Raw genomic sequence first — 20,784 nt, forward strand, 5'->3', positions numbered from 1 at the left:
CATTGGAAAAGTGTCTGTTCATATCTTCTGCCCATTTTTTTTTATTTGTTTATTTGTTTCTCGTGTATTGAGTTTGAGAAGTTCTTTGTAGATTTTGGATACCAGTCTTTTATCTGTAGCATCATTTGCAGATATCTTTTCCCATTCCGTGGGCTGCCTCTTAGTTTTTTTGACTGTTTCCTTGGCTGTGCAGAAGCTTTTTATCTTGATGAAGTCCCACAAGTTCATTTTATCTTTTGTTTCTCTTGCCTTTGGAGATGTGTCATGAAAAAGGTTGCTTTGGCCAATGTCGTAGAGGAGGATCTACTTCTGATTAGAGTTGGAACGTTCAGTCCCATAGTCCCACAGTCCCACCCTACTCCCAGCCTATTGGACCTCTGGGGAGAGGTGAGGGGCTAGATGTTGAATAAGCCAGTAGCCAATGACTTAGTCAATAATGACCATGCAGTGAAACCTCCATAAAAATCCAGAAGGACTGGGTTTAGAGAGATTCTGGGTAGGTGGCCACATGGAGACTGGGGAGAGTAGCACTTCTGGAAAAGGCAAGGAGGTTCTGTTCCCCTCCCCACATACCTCACCCTATGCATCTCTTCTATCTGGCTGTTCCTGAGTTACATCCGTTTACAATAAACTGGTGATCTACTAACACATTTCTTTGAGTTCTGTGAGCTGCTCTAGCAAATTAATCGAACCTAAGGAGGAGGTCATTGGAACCTCCAATCTGTAGCTGGTAGGTCAGAAGCACAGGTAGCAGCCTGAGCTTGTACCTGGCATCTGAAGTGGGGGGTACAGGACAGTCTTGTAGAACTGAACCCTTTACCTGTGGAATCCGATGCCATCTCCAGGTAGACAGTGTCAGAAGTGAGTTGAGTTCTCAGATACCCTGCTGGTGTCTGAGGATTGCTTGGTGTTGTAGAAGGGGAAGAACCTCCCTCCACACAGCAGAATTTGGTCCAGGAACCCTCAAACACCTGACTAACACAAATTCCTTCAAGATGCAGTGATTTCTTATGAATGAGCAGTAGCAAGACACACATTTGATTCTGGAGACTCATACGCTTCCATTCTTTGCCTTTTCTTTTCATTGCTCCTCTACATTTAGATTGTTGCTGGAGGTATAGCTTAGTCAACTGGAATTTTCAACTGGTTCTAGGGCCTGTTGGGAGATGATCCCAAAAAAGCAAGCTGAAATGATTCTCTTTATAAGCACACTCTTCTGTAACTCAACTGCATGTCCAGTAACATCACAAGTTTATGGATTTTGTCCACTTGGGGAACAGCCAACAATAATTAGATAGTTTACCCAGCAAAGATTCAATTGTCACACAAGCACACACACACAATGTTATCCATGAAAACTGTGAGGTTCACCAAAGATCTGAGGACCAAAGTGACTTTTTGAACATGAACTTTGCAGTTTGATTCTTACATGTTCCTATTGACTGAGCTGTTGCCAAGTGTCTGTTTCAGTCTGTGCTGATAGATGCATTATTTATTTATAGTTTCCCGACAATGGTCCTGGTGCCATCTACTAACTCATTCCGTAGTGTACCCACTTAGTGCCATTGTTAAAGTTGACCTGTGCTAGGCAATAGCAGTATCTGATATGTTTATAGGTGGTTCTGTCTGGGGAGGAAGCTTATGAGGTAATGGGAGCCAGGAAGTGAAAGGAACCAAGTATGTACTTAACCTGAAAAGAAATGAAGAAATAGAATTAAAAGGTGATTCCAATGAGGGAAGAGATGGAAAGGACAGATTTAAAATTATAATTAAAAATACATATGTATACTTTTTCTTTATATAGCAAATCAAACCTGCAACTAATTAACTGGAACCTCACTTTTGTTGTTCACAGGAGACCAAAATCAACTGTGTTCGCCTGGCTACAAAAGGTATGTTGGCATATCTTTGTCTGTCTTCAGCTCTTTAAGTGTTTGTCCTTCTAGCCACACGGGGATAGTTGAGCCAACAATTACTAAAAATAAAAAAGAATTGTTATTTTCATTGGAGTCATTTGCATCTAGGTACTAATATATACCTGTAGTATATATTAATAACACAGTCCCTAAAGCATAGTAAGAGCTCAAGACATATTTGTTGAGATTGATGAATGGATGGATGGATGGATGGATGGACGGACGGACGGACAGATGAATGGATGAATGGACTGGTACATTAATTAGAGTGGTGAATATAAATTTACTCATATTCTTCTGCTATATATTTTCATTATATTTGGGTCTGTGTTTATGTGGGTATTTTTTAAGTATGTCTATCAAACCTATCTTCTGAGTTTTGTACTTCTTTCAACGGGGTTTGGCTTTCACAAATAAGGTGATAGTGTTGGTGCCTTTAATGATGAGAAAACAAACACTGCATTGTTATGCAGTTGGCATTTTCAATACTTATCCCAAAAACCAAGGCAGCATTGTTCAGGCTCATCACTTTTTGTTTTCCTAATTATAATTGAATCACCTGGCCCTTTCAATTGGTACATGTTTCTGTTTATTACTCTTTAAAAAAAATCAATGAATGGTTTGTTATCATTTAACCTATTACAAGGTTGAATGGCTAGAAATCAGGTTTATCTTTTTGTTATAAAATGGATATTTTTAACAGCCATTCTCTCCATATAAACACACCAAAATTGGACAATTCTGCTGTTCCCTGCATTTAATGACAGCCCATATAGTTACATAGGATGCTTCCTCAGAGACAACAATTATAAATATAAATAGACATAATCATAGGTATAAACCATGAACAAAGATGATGACCCCAGTGTGTCTATACATATGTGAATATATACACGCATGCATACTCATTCAGAGGAAAATGCACACATGTGTGGGGGAAGAGGAAGAGATGAGGGAGTGGAGAGAGAGAGAGCGAAGGAGGAAAATATGGTTATTTGACAAAATATGCATGAAGACCTATCACTCGTGACTTTCCTAACTTTGAAGAAAACCAGCTCAATGTGTAGGCAGAAGAGGGAAGACGATACAGTAGGGACAAAACGGAAGCAGTAAGGACTCACCATGATAAGAACTCACTCTGATTTCACATAAGTCATGAGAGCCCGGCGTGTCCCTCACTTGTTCGCTCTCAGGAACTCAGGCTACTGGGCAGAAAGAGATAAAATACTCTTTGTGAGGCAAGGAGAATTGATGGCCTGCAAACAAAAGTGGCACAAATCACAGGCCTTGGCAGACCTTCCCACTGAAGAAAACGGATAATCCGGAAGTAGGACGGCACTAGAGCTCCAGACCTCAGGCAGGACAGCTGAGCGTCTGCAGTGTCCCGCTTAAAGGGGCAGCCAGGCGAGGGAAGGAGACTTACAGGGAGACCTCCCTCACCCACTGTGATGGTGCTGTATGGCTCCCTTCCAACTTTTGACCTCTCGACAAGGAAGGGGTTGATGTGATGGCTCTGCCCTCCATGGGCATGTGGGATTCTAGGGACAGCCTCTGGTACACAAGCTCCCCCCAAAGGGTAGTTGGTTAGATCTTATTTTCTAAACTGAGAATCAGGAACACGTGGTTGGATGGGCAATAGGTACATATGGGGACTTTTTGAGAGAATAATTAAAACTCTACTCCCCTGGCAATTTCAGAACCTGTCACCATGGACATCGAGGTCCACCATGCCATACTTCTCCAGAGCTGCGTTGCTCCTCTGCAGGAGAACTGCAGTGGTTTTTAAAGAGCTAGAGCAGAAAGCTTGCACCTCTTTGTAGTGTAAGGATTTCTCCTTCTGTTTGACCTTTAGGACACTGTCTTCCTTAGTGGAGTGTGTGCTCATATAGCATGTGGGTATGTGAAGGACGTGGGAGGACAGGTGAATCAGTGTGGATGCCCAGCTAGCTGGCCAGGTGCTAGCTGGGCAGGAAGGAGTCAGAGGTAGATTCCAAGGATTGACACCCTCACTTTCCAGGCACACAAGGACCGTCACTTCAGCCCAGAGAGACAGAGCTCTAGGAGCACCTGGAATGGGACAGAGAGCTGGACAATGCAGAATGCTAGTCTCGCAGAGTCCAGGGAGTTAGCCCTCTCAGCACCACCTCAGATAAGAGGATACTTGTTGAAAAAAAGCAAAGAAAAAGCAAAGAAAAGGAGACCTGTATTTGGTTAGTGTCTTCTCTGTGCCTTGAGTTAGCCTGGGAACATCCAGGGTTGATTAAAGGAAAAACTTCTCTAAATCTGTGCACTGTTCATGAAGACTCTGTATCAAGGATCTAAGCCAGGAAGCCATATTTGATCCATCTCTTTCCTGAATTAAATTTCCCACTTTGTGAGTTTACCAAAAACACTTTTCATTTTAACAGAGGAAAATAAGACTGGGAATCCCACAGGCATTGGTGGTAGATGAAGTGCCAGTGGCATATTCCACTGGCCATCCAGCTCCCTCCAAGCACTTCCACCTCCTGTCAACCCTTGGGGGGCTGCCAGTGGGCGTCCAGCCTCTGGAGTGTGATCACATGTGCAAGCTTGAGGCCTCTGCTCTGGTGAAGCAACTGGCTGGTGTTTTGTCCCTGACCCTGGCGATTCCAGATGGTGTCTGTAGTCAACTGTGTAAGTCCCACAGAACTGGAGGGTTCACAGGAAGAACGTAACAGTCCCCAGCAATCAGGCAGGGTCGTTCTGCACTGACCCCAAGTGCAGCACCTCTTCTGCTAGATTCCACACCTGGATCCAGCATGGGGCTCTAACCCTTGTCTGTCTTTAATATCCCTGTTAGTCACCTAACTAATGTAGTGCTGCCCAGTTTGGAGGGTTGCAAAGCAAGGGACCTGGATTCATTTTCTGTGGCTGCTGTACCAAAGTACCACGAGCTGAGTGATTTAACAACAAAATTTCTTGTTTCACAGTTCTGGAGTCTAGAAGCCCAAGGTCAAGGTTGTCAGTAGGGCTTCTTCATAGTCCTTTGAGGACTATGAGGGAAGGATCTGATTCACGCCTCTCTCCTAGCTGCTGGCAATCTTTGATGTTCCTTGGTTTTCATCTTCACATGGCATTCTCCCTGTGGGCATCTTGTGTCCAAGTTTCCCCATTTTTATAGGGACACTGGTACTGTTAGGTTAGAGCCCACCGTACTCTAGTTTAACCTCATCCTAAGTTAACGAATTACATTCACAAACCCTATATTTTGAGACATTCTGATTATAGGGTTTGTAGATGTTACATTCTGAGACCCTGGGAGTTGAGATTTCAACATACGAATTGAGGGATGGACACGCAGTTCAACCCATAGCAAGACCCATGCAGTTAGGGGTAGCGTCCATGTGGTTTCCAGTGGAGCCTCTGACTATTCTTTATTCATGGTATAATCCCAATAGCTTTTAAGGGTGTGCAAGAAGCAGGAACAAGCCCTGTCAGAGGGGGCCCTAGTGGTGAGCTGAGGTCCAAATTTGGCTGCTGTTCCCGTGGGAAGCTGAGTGAGGCTGCTTTGGGCAGAGGATCTGCAGGTTCTGTAGAAGGAGCCCTGGACAGAGGATAAACACAGTGGGCCATCTGCGCACACCCGATGGCTGGGTCTGTGATAGCAGGACCCCACTCAGACCCCACATGATGGTGAAGTATCAGGTCCCGATCCAGTCATGTTTCTGGGCTCTGAGCAGGGCCCACCTCCTCAGGTAGGCACCAGCACTGCTGATTGAAAGGATCTCTCATGAGGAGCTCCTTGGTCTTAACTACTAATTTCCCCATCACATTTTGCCATGGTAGGAAGTTCCCGGCACACCCCTGGTGCTTGAAAGATGCTTGCTGAAATGAGTAAATGCATTTGAAGCCAGCATCTCACTGTAGCAAGGGTCAGAGACCTTGAAAGTCTCACTTCATCTTCCTGAAACTCAGAGGCACCATATTTAAAGTTATGCCCATCTATTCATTTATAGAACATTTTTTGACATACCTACTGCCAGTGGTTTGATGATAAACCTGCTCTTTGTAAAAGAAAATCTCTTATTTATAGTCTTTGTTGATCTCCAGGATATAAATATCCCCACCATGTTCAATCAAGTTACCAATGGTTTAACAACTGGCTTGCAAAAAAGTCAAGAAAGTTTAACAATTAGCTCTAGCAAGCTGGTACAAGCCAGCTCCAGCACATGAAGACCTCTACCATCCAGTTTGTTAGAGGATCAGATGATACAATATGCATACAAGTGTGTACTGCAAAGTGTTTTGGAGAAAATTATTGTCAATGAATGTTATTTCCTTTGTACAGTCAGCTCACTCAGCATCTGTGAGCTGGACACCTTGAAAGGAACTACGGTTTTGTGGTGAATCAGCAGACATGGTTCCTGTCTTCAAGGAGCTCACAGTCTGGTGTGGAAAAAGACCTTACATAAATGATTTTAATAGTGGAGTTACAATTGTGATCAGTGCTTCCAAAGAGAAGTGAAATGTACTGAATGGGGGCTAAAGTATCAGTGGTGCCCAGAGGCTCAGGCAGTAATGGCAGATATGTTCCTGGGCCATCATCTGGGGCTCTGCTTCCCTAGGACTGATAGAGTATAGGAGACTTTGTGTCTTCCTGTCCATCATTACCCCTTCTCACCTAACACTGGGAATTGTATAGAACAAGGACCAAGGGTAGGATTTGGGAGGCCAGCTGACTGAGCACCTCAGACTGTGAGAAGAGCCACATCCCTGGCCCAAAGCCCCTGTAAAGGGTCAAGTCGTCTGCATTTAGAGAGAATTTTGCGGATAGATTCACATATCACCAGAGGGCACTATTTATTTACAGAACCACAAATTAAAGGCACAGCTAAGGGACTGTGGGGTGGGAGTTTGGTATTTGCTAGTAAAGGGGATAATTCTAGGTTAGAACAAGCTCACCTCAGAAGTCTTGAAGGCAGTCTTTTGCACAAATGGGGGACTTGTTGGCACTGTCCCAGATTCACGTTTGTTTTTACCTTGTTCCTCAGCCAGGGGTTGCCTGTGATTAACTTTGGCTGGAGATTTAAAAGAATCAGAGTGTGAGTTCAACCAGAAGTGGGGAAGTGAAGCTTATCATTGAGCAGATAAAGGCAAATGGGAGCTCTCTTAAGACACATTCCCTAGAAGCAGAGCCTGAGGCAGGGATTTGGGTGCATGTAAGGTATTAAGCAAGGGCTCTTAGAAGAAATCTGTAAATGAAGGAGGGAAGTGGGATAGGTAATGAGAAAATGCTAAGCAAAAATCTATTCTCAGATAAATTGAAGCCTAGGCCAGATACCTCTGGAGTATAAACTTCTCCAAAGTGGTTCTGCCTTGAACAAGAATACCAGAATTTTTGCCTCTTCCCCTATAACGATTAGTATTTAGTACTCCCCTCTTCCCTTCCCCTTTCTTCCTCTCCTCCATCTCTCAGGTGGCTCCAGGGGAAATGGCAATCCTGAGTCCTACAGACGTGTCTAGAGAAAGTCACAGGTATAAGCCCTTAGTTTCAACACTCACAGCAGCTGGGGGATGGTACACCAACTTGAAAAGGGGAGAGTAGCACCAGTGGCATCTACCACAGTGCTCTTCTTATACAGATGATGTGTTTCATCACCAAGTTTAGGGATAGCAAAAAGATCATGGAATTGCCTCAAATTCAAGAGCTGCAAGAAAATTATAAAAGCCCTCTACTTGGCACAGTGTACTCTGGGATTTTGTTCAGAGCCATAGGGAGAAAACTTCAGCTGCTGGGTAAACAAACATTAAATTTTGGTTTAGAAACAGAGAACTATTGGGGCGCCTGAGTGGCACAGCGGTTAAGCGTCTGCCTTCGGCTCAGGGCGTGATCCCGGCGTTATGGGATCGAGCCCCACATCAGGCTCCTCCGCTAGGAGCCTGCTTCTTCCTCTCCCACTCCCCCTGCTTGTGTTCCCTCTCTCGCTGGCTGTCTCTATCTCTGTCGAATAAAATAAAATAAAATCTTTAAAAAAAAAAAAAAGAAACAGAGAACTATTATTCGTTCTTTGAAGGGAGGACAGTACAAAGATTACTTAACAATGAGGTTTCATTTGTGTAGTTAAAACAGAAAATGTAAGACAGGGCAAGTAAGGGGGAGGTGCACTTAGACTCATTAAATAATGTTTACCTTACATTTGGAAGAGGAGGGAAGGGCCCAATTTAGGAATCAGGTTGAAGATGTAAGCTGAATCTGCTCAGAGGTGACCTTTGGGAAAATGGAGCACGTAGAAGTTTGGGGTGGGATACTTAGACTTCCAAGGTGCTGAAGCTCAAGGAGGAGGGGGAAACAGCGTTTCCTGTGGAAGGTGATTATCCCATATGGTGGAAGATGCCCCTGCTCCAGGCTGCATCTGCCGAAGGAGGCACCCGACATCTCAGGTCATGCCTTTCTGACTCAGAGCAGGCCAAGGGGGAAATGGTTTCTGATCCAGAGGCTGGGTCCTAGACCCATACTAGTCCGTTTCTCTTCCAGAAACTGATGTCCAGTCCCACTTGCTGTGACAGGGACCTCACTTCTGTCCTAAGGAGTTCCTTCTACCATGGCACACTTCCTTTGGAGGGAGCTTCAACATCATGAGTCCATATTTGGTTCCCGATTATTTCTGCCAAGGAGTCTTTGAGGCCCCATAGCTCCTGTCTGGGTTTTCTCCTTCCAGAAAATAAAATTTGCTTTCTTTCACTTTGTCCGCCTGCCCTGGTTAGGGTCAAGCAGCTTCTTGCTTGTCTGCCCTCTCCCTGTCGGAATCTCTCTGGCCACCAGCAGGCAGCAGCACTCCCATCTCTGGCACCAGCCATCAAGGGAGCACAGCTGGCTCTGCAGACTCCCGCTGGGTGCGCCCGAGTGGCAGTTAGAAAAATCAGCTTTGATTTGATTTGCAAACTGAGCCTAGTCATTGAGACAAAATAAATCCGGAAACCCATAAAGCCATTTGCAGAGTTGCTTTGCAGAAGACAGCCACAGTTTTAATCTAGTAAACACTCTCTAACGATCCCATTAAAACCACCCCCTCAGAGTAGGTGCTGAAAGCTGAACTCCAGAATAATGAAGCATGAGATAAGGGGCCAGTGTCACCAGTAGTTCCATGCTGCCCTGTGGTTGTGATGGACTAAAACCATTGTCCCAACAGCAATAGGCAAGAGGCGTGGGCAATGGTCTTTTGTAAACGTGGCTTCTTTTCATAACGGCTAAGCCTGAGGTAGACCATTTCATCCAGCATTTTCTCTTTTCTCTTCATAATGGATTCTCACCCCTGCAGAGACTGGCAGGACAATAAATACCCATTCTCCAGTGAGATGCTCTCATTTTGCAGATGCTAAGACTGGAGCCAAGAAGGGGAAGGATGTGTCGGCGGATTCCTTATCCATAAGAATAACATGTCACAGGTGGTGTGAGAAGCCAAGCACAATGTAGGAATTGTCTGCTGTCAGATAGGAAATGCCCACTGCCTGTCGTCCCCTCTTTTGATCCAATTCTATATGGAAGATTCTGTCTTATATGAAGCTTCTTTGAGACGTTGCATGGAGTAATGGGGAATTAGAGTCACCTGGATTCAAATCCCATGTCCAAAACTTAACTGTTTGACCTTGGATAAATCAACCCCCTGTGAGTCTCTCACTCCCCTTTTAGGTCAGAGGTCATCAATTCTTTCTCCCAGTTATTTGAGATAATGCACATAAAAGGTCAAGAATATAACAGATAATAAACATCTTGAGCTTCCCTCCTTCGTTCTTCTGAACCTTCTCTGATAGGAGACTTAGAGACCCAAGCCTCTTGCTGCTGTTCTCTAAGGAAGAAAAGGCAAAGCCTGGACTCTAGTAATTTCTCATACAATTCCACAAATCACATATTTATCAAATGAACTCAGACTAGATCCAAAGTGCAGAAGCAGAGGCACAGGAATGATGCTGGCCTCAGCTCTTAGTATTTAACCTTTTCAACTATAGGCTGTTATGTTTAGATGAGATTATGCATAGCAATCATATTTTTGTTGACTGAGTGTAGCATTTTGCTCATGCACCTGCTAGCCTTTGACTGTAGCACTTTTTCTTTTCTCATCATCTACCCAGCAATTTCAGGAGGGACCCAGAACCAGAGGATGCCCAAATCTAGCTATGGTAGCTGGAGTCGAGACCCCAAGGAAGGATTACTTTATGAGAAGTAGACTATAGTGAATCAGTCTATTGGAAAACTCTTGGCTATTGTTTAGTCCTTAGAAATCCTACCAGACTTTAAGAGGGGAAATTCCAGAGTATGTGCTTGGAGGTTAGGGTGGAGTAGTGCTCTTTCTCCCTATGCAAGCCCAATGAGGTGAATTTTCCATTATGGGGTTCTCAGAATTGCCTGAGTGTGACAAGGTCACCTTTACCATTGGCCCCTTTTGTCTCACCTAGTGTCCTCTAGGCCCTAAAATGCCAAAGGAATAATGTGGCTTTTCCTGAAGGTTTTGTGACAAGAGAGAAGAAGAGAATTATATCATAAGTAGGCCAAAAATAACCTAAAGATGACATTCAAATATCCCAACCCATTAATATTTTTCTTGCTATAAGCACTGGTACATCTCCTTAGTTGTCTTCTATCCTTCTCCTGTCCCTACTCTCTAGCCCGTTCAAACTGCTCCCCCCACAACACACATACACACCTTTTCCACACCCTACTCAGGAAGACAAAGCTGGTTCAATGGAGTCCAGGAACACCAAAACCACAGCTAACACTTGTCCTTCAAGCATGTCCCTGGGAAGTCTCAATTCATCTGTGTGAACTAGAAATGAGAAACTATGTACCCGAAACCTGAGACACCTGAGTTGACCTTAGCTCGATTCCAATGCTCCCAATCAGCTGCATCTTACAAAGGGAATAAGAGGCCTTTTAAAATCATGAGTCAAAGAAAGGGGAAGATCTGGGTAGGCTGAAGACAAGGGCTAGAAGTAGAAGAAAGCTCCACTACAGCTTTCTCTGATGGGGTTTCAATGTAGTGTTGAAGGAGGGAGTGGTGAAGGGGCTTAGCAAAAATTAACCATCTACTGGGTACCAGTCACAGGGCTGTGTATGCTGACGTGAGTTTACAATGTATTACACACTAAATAAATAGTGGTCATTCTTAATACCCTTTCTTAAGAAATGAAGCAGTAGAAGCCCAGAAGGGTTGAATAAAGACCTCAAGGATCCACAGAATTGTAGCTGAGCTCTAACTCCAAAGCTCATGGCATTCCCATGACACCATTTTGAATCTTGTCAGTGATGTAGACTGGGTGAGATTCTATGAGCCACTGTCAGAGTGTCCTGTCTCCTATTTGTTAAACCCTCCCCATGAATCTTTTCCAGTAATGGTTGATAGTAGAATCTTTAGGGTGTGATGGGTCTTTTGTCTCTCTTCGGCAGTGTCCGGGCCAAGTCCTAGAATCTACAGGAGACCCGGTGCCACAAAGAGCCCTCAGCCTTCTATGTTACTATAATATATTGAAGCTAAGAAACCAGGAAGTTAGTTTGTCTTCAAGGTTATCTGCTCCAGTGTCATCTTTAGCCCATCAGCATCCGTCTCTACTCAGCATTCTTTGCTTTAGAAGGGAGTAAAAGTCAGAAAGGAAGTCTGAGGCACTCAGCATTCTGACCTCCTCCTTCCTTGCATGGTCTTACTATTTTCATTAACTAATTGATTAATTTTCATATAAATATATATGGACATAGGGTAGAAATATGGAGAGAGTGGAGTCATGAATCCTGTAATAGAAAAGCTGTATGATGGGGGAACCAGGTGATAGAAGAGAAGAAAAGGGACTACTACCTTTCTTCTGTTGGATTAGGCAGGATAGGAAAGGCTTTGCTGCAACAACAAATGAATACCCAAATATCAGTAGCTTAATACCAGAAAAGTTTCTTCATTGTTACGCCATCTAGAATACATGTGGCCTCAAAAGACCCCACAGCAGGGAAGGAGAAAATATGGGGGTAGTAACCTGGATCTTGAATACCTTACTTAGAAATGACTTGTGTCACTTCCACTTACATGGTGTTGATAAGACTTGGATTCTTCTGTGTGCCTAAGAAGGAGAGATAGGCTAGGCACCAGGAAACAGTAGCCATCTCTACACCCTTTGTGTGCTGCTGAGACCCATGATCCATCACTTATCTTCTGCTATTCCACCCACTAGAAAACCTCTTCCCATCCTGACACTGTCCAGCGATACCTCTGTTTCTACGCCTCACAGCTGAGCACTCCTGCTTAGCAGAGTTATAGCCCTAGTTTGGAAAGGTGGGGAGACTCCTCTGAGCCTATCAACCAGGCTTCAGCTGTTTTTCATTTATTCCTTAAAAGAACTTCATGAGGTATTTATTATTATTCCCATTTTATAGTAAAGAAATTGAAATGCAGAAATGTAATTTTCCGAGTGACACGGCTAGTAGGTAAATACTAAACCAGAATTTCATTTATTCATTTAGTTCTCAATAAACATATATTGAGTGCAACTTACTATTGATTGTGGCCTCTTGTCCCAGAGAGGTTAAGAACTTTGTCTTCGGATTTGGACAGTCTTTGATTCTAGGCTAGAAAAGACACTTAACTGCTCTGTGTCTTGGTTTCCCCATCTGTAAAGTAGTGACAATAACACCACTTACTTCACGGGGCTAATGTAAGAATTTAATGGGCCAATGCATATAAAGTGCTTCGTGCAATGCTGAGCTTATAATAAGCACTTCACAAATAGCTAGTGGGAGAACAACAAACAGATAAATTGTATCAATACAGCATGATTAAGTGCTGTGATGAAGGTAAATTCAGGATGCTGTGGGAGCAGAGAAGAGAAACACGAATCAGTTTATGGTGTGCCTTCTCAGATATGTGGTTACTGAGATAAGTTTTAAAAGAGTGACAGTTATCATATTGAACAAGGCTGGAGAGTAAAGCAGGGAGGTCTTCTGAGTTGAGGAAGTAGCATATGCAGATTGTTGGAGGCAAGAAAGCATGGCACTGAACTCGAATGGGTCAAAGCAAAGGGATAGATGCCGATGTGACCAGAGGCCAGGAGTGATCAGAAGTGGGGCTGAAGTGGTGAGCAAGGCCAGGACACCAAAGACTCTGTATAACCCCGTAACGCGTATATGAACATGGTCCTGAGACTGTGGGAGCCCTTGGAGGTGCTTAAGCAGACTGCCTTAGAAGATGGATCAGAGAAGGGGTTCTGGGGCACAGATGAGGCAAGATCATGGCGGAGAACAAGTAGGAAGCCACTGAAATAGGCCAGGTGGGAACACTGGAGTTATGTCCTCTCTCAAGTCTTCTGTTTCTTTTTCTGACATGCTAGCCGTGTCCTGCCTACCTCCAAGGGTGGGGAAAAAGTAATAAAAGTAGCCACTTAGAATAGGGGTTGGCAAACTGTTCTATAAAGGGCCAGATAGTAAACATTTTCAGTTTTGCAGGCCATGTGGTCTCTGTCACACCTACTCAACTTTGTCATGGTAGCACAGAAAGCAGCCATAGATAAGAAATACAAAATGTTCCATGTTCCAATAAAACTTTATTTATGGACACTGAAATATGAATTTTATATAATCATGTGTCATAAAATATTACTCTTTTTGGTTTTATTTCCCACCACTGATGACCCATTAAATTCTACCCCTGAAACTACTAATATTCTATATGTTAACTAAATTGAATTTAAATAAAAAATTTAAGAATAATAAATGAAAATTTAAAAAAATTAAATAGCACTCCATTTTAAAATGTAAAAACCATTCCTAGCTCATGGCCACGCAGGAAACAGTGAGAACCCGGATTTGACCCACAAGCCACAGTTCACTGACCTCTGACTTAGCACGTGCTTTGAAAATGGTGAAGCTCCCCATACTGTTAAGGGAGGATTTTTTTTTTTTTTTTTTTTTTTTTTTTTTTTTTAGCGTTAAGGGAGGAATCTTATGATGACAGTTGACTGGCAGTTATATTTTATAGTATTTCATGCTCTTGCTCAAGCTTGCTATTTGTGTGATTCTTTGAAATTATGTACTTCCTGTTTATCAGTTGGTCTGGAACGTCCTACCTCTCTCTCCATTTTGCATAAGAGCTTTATACAGTTTTGTTGATGAATCACTAGAGGAACATGCAGGCTTTCACCAAGCATAAGACACCTTCCTGCCTTTTATATAATTTTCTTTACAGAGACAAGTAGTCGGTTTCAAAGGGCCAGGAGCATTAGTCATGCAAACCAGGGTTTGAATACTGCCTCTGCCAGTTACTAGTTCTGTGACCTAGAGCAAGTTATATCAGTGCTCTGATTCATTTCTTCACTCATTCATTCATTTATTCAGCAAATATTCACAGAGTCCCTACTATGTGCCAGTTACGAGACAAGGTCACAGGAGCGCTTAGTAAATGAAACGTGGTGACTGCCTTCAAGGAGCTTACAGATTCCAGTAAAAGGCAGCCGCTGCTAACAGGGCAGGGTTATCGCTGTGAGAAAGGAAGCCTAGGGTGTTATGGGAAGACAGAGTGAGGCATCTGCCCCACATATGTTGAGACACCAAAGACTCCCAAGAAAGGAGTTCCAGACTGATTCCTGAAGGATGAGCAGTTGCCAGTCAGGTAGAGGGGTAGGAAGGGAGTGTATTCCACACAAGGTGACGAGCCTGGGTAAGGCCTACAGACAAGAACGTAGGGCGCTGTTGATCACAGAGAGGATTTCATTGCCCTTGGGACAGAGTGTGTGGAGGGACAGGCAAGGATCTCATCACTGGGGGTCTGGGAGCTGGGGGGAGGGCCTCTGAGGTTTCCCTTACCGATGCCTTTCAGCTGTAGGGTGGAGGGTACATTGAAAGGGGGCAAGACCAGAGGCAGGAAGACCAGCAAGGAGGCTGGCATTTTAAACAATCCCAAGTGTAGCGCGAGGGCGGCTTGAACCAGGTGAAAACGAGATTGGAGAGAAGGGAGAGGCTTCGAGAGCTTTCCTGGGGAAGAATTACTGAGGCATGCAGAGTGATTAGAAGTGGGAGGTCAGTAAAAAGGAGAGGCAAAGGATGACTCCCAGATTGCTAGACTGAGCCGCTATGTGGGTGGGGCCACCATTTACTAAGAGAGCAGCGACTGGGAGAGATGAGGCGGAGTGGAAAGATGATGGGGGTTCATTTATAATAATATTGACCTTTCCGGGTTGCTCTAAGTCTTAGAAACATTGTATATGAGGTACCTGGCAGAGTACCCGGTATATCGTGGGTGCTTGATAAATGCTGACTCTTATTCTTGTTTCATTTTAAAAAATCTATTTCAGGCCTTGTTTTGTTAGATCACGATGTTCTTTTGCTGGGTAGCGTGAGCTCTTCAGAGCCACAAGAACTGTAGTTTTGCTCACCGCGCCGCACGTTTTCATGTGTGTTTCTTTCTCTCCTTCTCTTCTGCATGCTGCCTGGGGACTGGCTTCCTTGTGGTCAGCACCAATGGGCAGCGCCCAGGTGACCCCGGGGACTCCACTCTGCCTTCTCACCACAGGTGACCACCAGAGCCCTGGGCGGGTGGGAAGGGATTGAGAGTGACCCACGCTCAGGGCTTCCTCCAGGCCAGGTGCACCAGAGAGGAACTGGCAATCCCTCCATGCCACCCACCCATCCACCCATTTACTCTTCCAGCCACCCACCCATTCACCCACCTACCCATTCACTTATCCACCCATCTCTCCATGCCTCCCTTCATGCATGCATCTATCCACGCATTCATTCTACTGATGCTTACAGAGTACCTACTATGTGCCAGGCATTGTTCTAGGCATTGAGGGATACAATGATGAGGAAAAGAAGACATGTTCCTATGGCTTTCTGGGAAGGGAAAGAGCCACACTAATCAATGTACAATTGTAACCATGAGGGGGCTACAAAGGAGAGGTGTGTGGTGCTCAAGATGAACACACACATACCTGGAGCTAAGAGTGTGTGTCCCCGGGAAGTGACAACTGAGCTGTGGTCTGAGGTTGGGGAAGAAGTGGACCTACTATGTCTGTACTCAGGAAGCGAGTGGATCTGGCTATGATCCCAGGCCTTCCCTGTGTCCTGGACAAGCCCTTTAAATGTGATGCCCCCCCCCATGTGTTAAGCAGGAATCATAACAGCTGCCTCTAAGGGGGCACCATTTGCTTCTAGAATCTGCATGTGCAGAGTCTTCTGGAATTGTGTTCCAAGACCATACAAGATATGAGTGTGCAAGGGCTGGTGTGGGAGTGTCCAGTCTAGACTAGGTATCTGAAAGAGATAACCAGCCCCTTTCTTCAACCATGCTGTGGTTCGATTGTATTTCCCATGAGCATCTGCCACTCTTCGAAGACTGGGATGCAGAGCCCAGCTTTGTCCGAGGCTGACGCCCGTGGCAGGCCCTACAGATGAAAGAGATCCCTCTGACCTACAGATGCTACTTCAGGGGCCCTTTGTTGTCAGTGGAAGTCCTTGGTAATTTCCGGTCATTACCGCTCAGAGTTGTTGTTCAGACTGTGGCCTCCTCGCTACTAGTCCTGACAGGACGGTTTGTCCTGGTGGGAGAGCGGGTGTGGCCGGCAGGGATAGGAGTCTGGCCATCCAGTACCTCATGGTCCACGTCTGTCCACACCCTTCCCCAAGTCAGAAATATCCCTGCTAATGAATATCTTCGGCTGGGTTCTATAGAAACGGAGCCTGCGATAGGGATTCCTGCACAAATGACTCACTGAGGAGTGTTCTCAGAAGAAAGTCAGGGAGGCAGGATAGGGCAGGATGTGGAGGCCTGTGGCAGCCTGAGCCCACAGGGGCCTCTGGAGGGTGGGAGTTGCTCTCACCTTGGAGCCAAGGGGCCAGCAGTTGTGCCCTGGTATCGGCCGGCCACTGGCTGTGGGCGGCCATGTGAGTGCACAGGCTGCTGGAGAGGCCACTCGCCTTTGCCTTATGGCCCTTCTGCCGGGAAGGAAGTATCTGTGGGCCTTTAGCAGTCAGCACCCGTAGCAGCTGGACGTTCGGTGCGCCAGCCTGGGAAAGGAGACGTGGGCAGAGCCTCAGCAGCATTGACTGTGGCCCAGTTTTCCCTGCCACCAACCCCCATGGCTCAGTGTGTCGCTGCCAACACCCCAGCAATGTCATCTTAGCCACTCCCTACCTCTATGACCTTAAGCAAGCTGCATAGCCTTTTGTCACCTGCAAATCTAATTGTCACACTTCAGAGTCCTGTGACAGATCACGATTAGGTGACTCTAGAGACTGCCCTGCTCAACAGCTGCACATAGTAGGCCTTCAGGAAATGTCAGTCCCCTGCCATCCCCCGCCATAGGCCCACCAGCCTCACCCTCACCCCCAGGGAGGCGGGGAGTTGCTCGCGGATGCATGGTCACGGTGAGGGGAAAGGGACTGTGCCCACACCCACTCTCCAGAGGCACCCCGCATCCCCGGAGACTGTGTGGGTGCTCCATTTCCGCTGGGCCATTGTTCTCTGGCATCTAGTCAAGTTGAGCCATCTGATAATGTTTTCTTTAAACAGAGCCAGTTCCATATCGGGCACATTTGTTCTTACCTCTTGCCTCTGAGGTGTCTGAATGTTCCTCCTCTGACAGGTTTATTTCATCGTGTTCCATTTGTTTCTCGGCCCCATTTGATGGGTGAGGTGGCTGCGAGTGTTTCTCTTTGAGCAGAATGTCCCTTTCAGTGGGTGTTTTTGTTCATGCTCATTCCCTGGTAGCAAGGAGGGCTGGTGGAAATAATAACTGCCGGCTCTGAGCGACGGTGAGATTAGACTAGAAGCTCGGGCAGCCTCTTTTTGGATCGGCACCAGCTCGGAGAACTGCAGAACCACATCGTGTAGCAGGAGAGGCTGGCCGTGGGAGCGTTGGCTGTGTTCTGCTCTCAGCCCTGCCACCTTCTGGCCTGGTGATTCTGGGCAAGTGCTTTCTCTTCTCTGGGCTTCCTTCTCTTCTGGAGAAGTGGGGACCGTGGCACCCCTGGCCATAGTTAATCGTGAGAACTGAGTATGGTAACAGCCTTAACCTCTTTGCTCAGCTAATGCCAGCCAGCTCTGCAGGTTCCTGACTTCCTGGCTATACTCTGGGGCAGGGTTCCTCAACCTCGGCACGAGGGACATTTGGGGATGGACGAGTGTTTGTCGTGGGGAGCTGTCCTGTGCCTGGTAGGATGTTTAGCGGCATCTCTGGCTTCTAGATGCCACTAGATGCCAGTAGTACTTCATCCCTCAATTAGGAAAACCAACTCTATCTCCAGACAGGCCACAGTGTCCCCTGAGGGGCAATAGCTCCCCCTGTTGAAATCCTCCAGAGCTGCACTGTTCAATAAAAATAGAGCTGGGACCATGTATACAATTTTACATTTTTTTAAAGATTTTATTTATTTATTTATTTATTTATTTATTTATTTATTTATTTATTTATCTGAGAGACCAAGAGAGCGAGTGAGAGAGCCCAAGCAGGGGGAGCAGCAGGCAGAGGGAGAGGGAGAGGGAGAAGCAGGCTCCCCTAGGAGCAGGGAGCCCGATGCAGGGCTTGATCCCATGACCCTGAGATCATGACCTGAGCCAAAGGCAGACACTTAACTGACTGAGCCACCCAGGCGCCCCTGTAATTTTACATTTTTTAGGGTCACATTAAAAAAGAAAAATAACAGATGAAATTAATTTTAATAGATATTATTTAACCCAGTGCATGTAAAACATTATCATTTTAACATGCAATCAGTATTTTAAATTCCTAATGAAAGGTATTTTACTTTTTTTTTTTTGCACTAAGTCTTTGCAATCTGGTATACATTTTCCACCTAAAGCACATCTCAACTCAGATGCTAGATTTTAAACCATTAAAATGAAATATAACCTTAAAAAGGTAAACATTACGTTTAATAAGTAAATATACCTTGTACTAGTTTTTAAATTTAAATTAGTTAAATCATAGAATAAATTTAAAAACTCAGTTCCTCGGTCACCCTAGCCGCATTTCTGGTGCTCAGTAGCCACGTGTGGCTTAGCGGCTACCATCTTGGACAGCGCAGATCTAGAGGTAAAAAAGTAGCTTGATCATCTTTGTGTCTAGCTGGTGACAGAAGTGTGTATGTATATGCATAGAGAAGTGGCTCAGTAAATGTTCAGTTCCTTTGTTTGATTTTGACACACACACACACACCCAGGGACATTTCATAATGTCTGGAAATGTGTTTGGTTGTCATAAGTGGGTTTGAGGGTGGAGGCCAGGGATGCTTGCCTTGCAAAAATAAGGTCTTGCGGCCGGAGTTAGGTTTTTTTTTTTCTTTTTTCTTTTTTGCAGTGGGCTGACCTGCGGGTGCAGTGGGTAAATAACTAGCTAACATATCACCTGAAGGACTTGGGACCCCGTGGACCCACGAGGGCAGGAAGTGCCCCTTCTCTGGCTCTGGCAGTAACTCAGCCAGGCCTCCGGGAAGTAGTGTGGGACCCTGGGTCCAATTGGAGGCTGGAGAGGGTGTACTAAGGGCAGGCCAGGCAGCCATGCTCTTGAGCTGAACGCCTGCCAGACCCAGTTCACTGCCTTGACTGCGCCCAGTGCCCATTGTCGGTTCTCCACAAGGAGAAGGGCTTTGGGACAAGCCCTCATATGGAGCCCAAACTCTCTTCCTTTAAACTGGGGGAACTTGGGCACATCACACAGCCTTTCTGATCCCAGGGCCTCATGTGTGAGATAATGTGAATGCGTCCCAGCAGCGCCAGGCTCAGTGGTGGCAAGGGTTGTCAGAGGAAAGGGATGCATTTCTGGCACAGCTCCTGCTTGAGAGGGTATCAGGTGCACCTCCCCTCTGTCATTCCTTTTTTTCCCCATCCACTTCATGTGAAAATTCTCTGTTGTTATTTTCCTGGCAGTTTTTAACATCAGAGCCTTGCTGCAGTAGTAGGATTCAGGCCATAAAACACTCTGGGAGACTGCTTTGTCTCTAAAGCAACTTGCCCAGGGATGGCTTATAAATTCTGGACCCAGGTAGAGCTTGGGCCTTTGGGACAAAGCTGTGTGGGCCCAGAGCAGATGGGGAAGCAGCACAGCAGCCTCCTGAGGACTCAGTGTGGTGCCCAGTGGCCTCCGCAGCCTCAGACACCCTGGGGCCTCAGCGACCCTCCCAGAGAGTCTATGCCCCCTAGCAAAGGATGACAGATGGTGTGAGAACAGGAGCTGGAAGCAGTAGGACCAGATGTAGTGCTCTGGAAAAGGCTGAAACCCAAGCACCCACCAAGATGGGACCCTACTGGGTGGAGAGAGAGGGGAAGGAAGACCCCCAGTGGGAGACACAGCCTGCCAGGCTGGCTGGAGAGAGGTGGCAGCTCTGGGGGACAGTGACATCAGAGATATCTAGCAAGATGAGGAAAAGAACACAGTAGAACAGCCGAGACGTGTTACGGACTTCCTACCTCCCATGCACATGTAACGGGTTTCCCGTTATTAGAGTACTTCATGCATAGGGTGCTGTTAGCATTCTCATTTACAGATATAGAAACTGAGGCTCTGATCGTTGGAAATCACACAGCTCAGAGATGATAAATTTCTCTGGACAGTCTGTACTCCTGCCCGCCATGCTCTGTCCCCAGGGTCCACATTAGTGAGCACCTATTATGTGCCGAGAACCAGGAAATACCAGAGCAGAGGGGTTCAGCACTATGCCTCAAAAACCACGTCATGAGCAGCAGTAGGACTTGGAGCCGCGGAGAGGTTATCATTTCCTTATCAGCAAAATGCGGATACTAAGAATAACTAATTGTTAAGAGGAATAAGGGAGAAAAATACACGTTAAATACGTGGATGTGTGTTGTTGCTATTATTATTATCCTATGCAGATGATGAAATTGAGATCCAAACAGGAGGAAGCAGGCAAGCTCGCCAG

General features: G+C 45.6%; 1 protein-coding gene across 1 annotated transcript in view; it reads left to right on the plus strand.

Moving 5' to 3' along the window:
- PTPRT (protein tyrosine phosphatase receptor type T) overlaps positions 1–20,784 on the plus strand; it is a 776,661-nt gene that overhangs the window by 571,072 nt on the left and 184,805 nt on the right. The window contains 1 exon segment of the mRNA XM_087853941.1: positions 1,856–1,892. Within this exon segment, the coding sequence (XP_087710067.1) occupies positions 1,856–1,892 (37 nt within the window).

The sequence above is a fragment of the Ursus americanus genome, chromosome 22, assembly GCF_024610735.1.
Source record: "Ursus americanus isolate L20-20 chromosome 22, mUrsAme1.1.p, whole genome shotgun sequence".
Classification (NCBI taxonomy): domain Eukaryota; kingdom Metazoa; phylum Chordata; class Mammalia; order Carnivora; family Ursidae; genus Ursus; species Ursus americanus.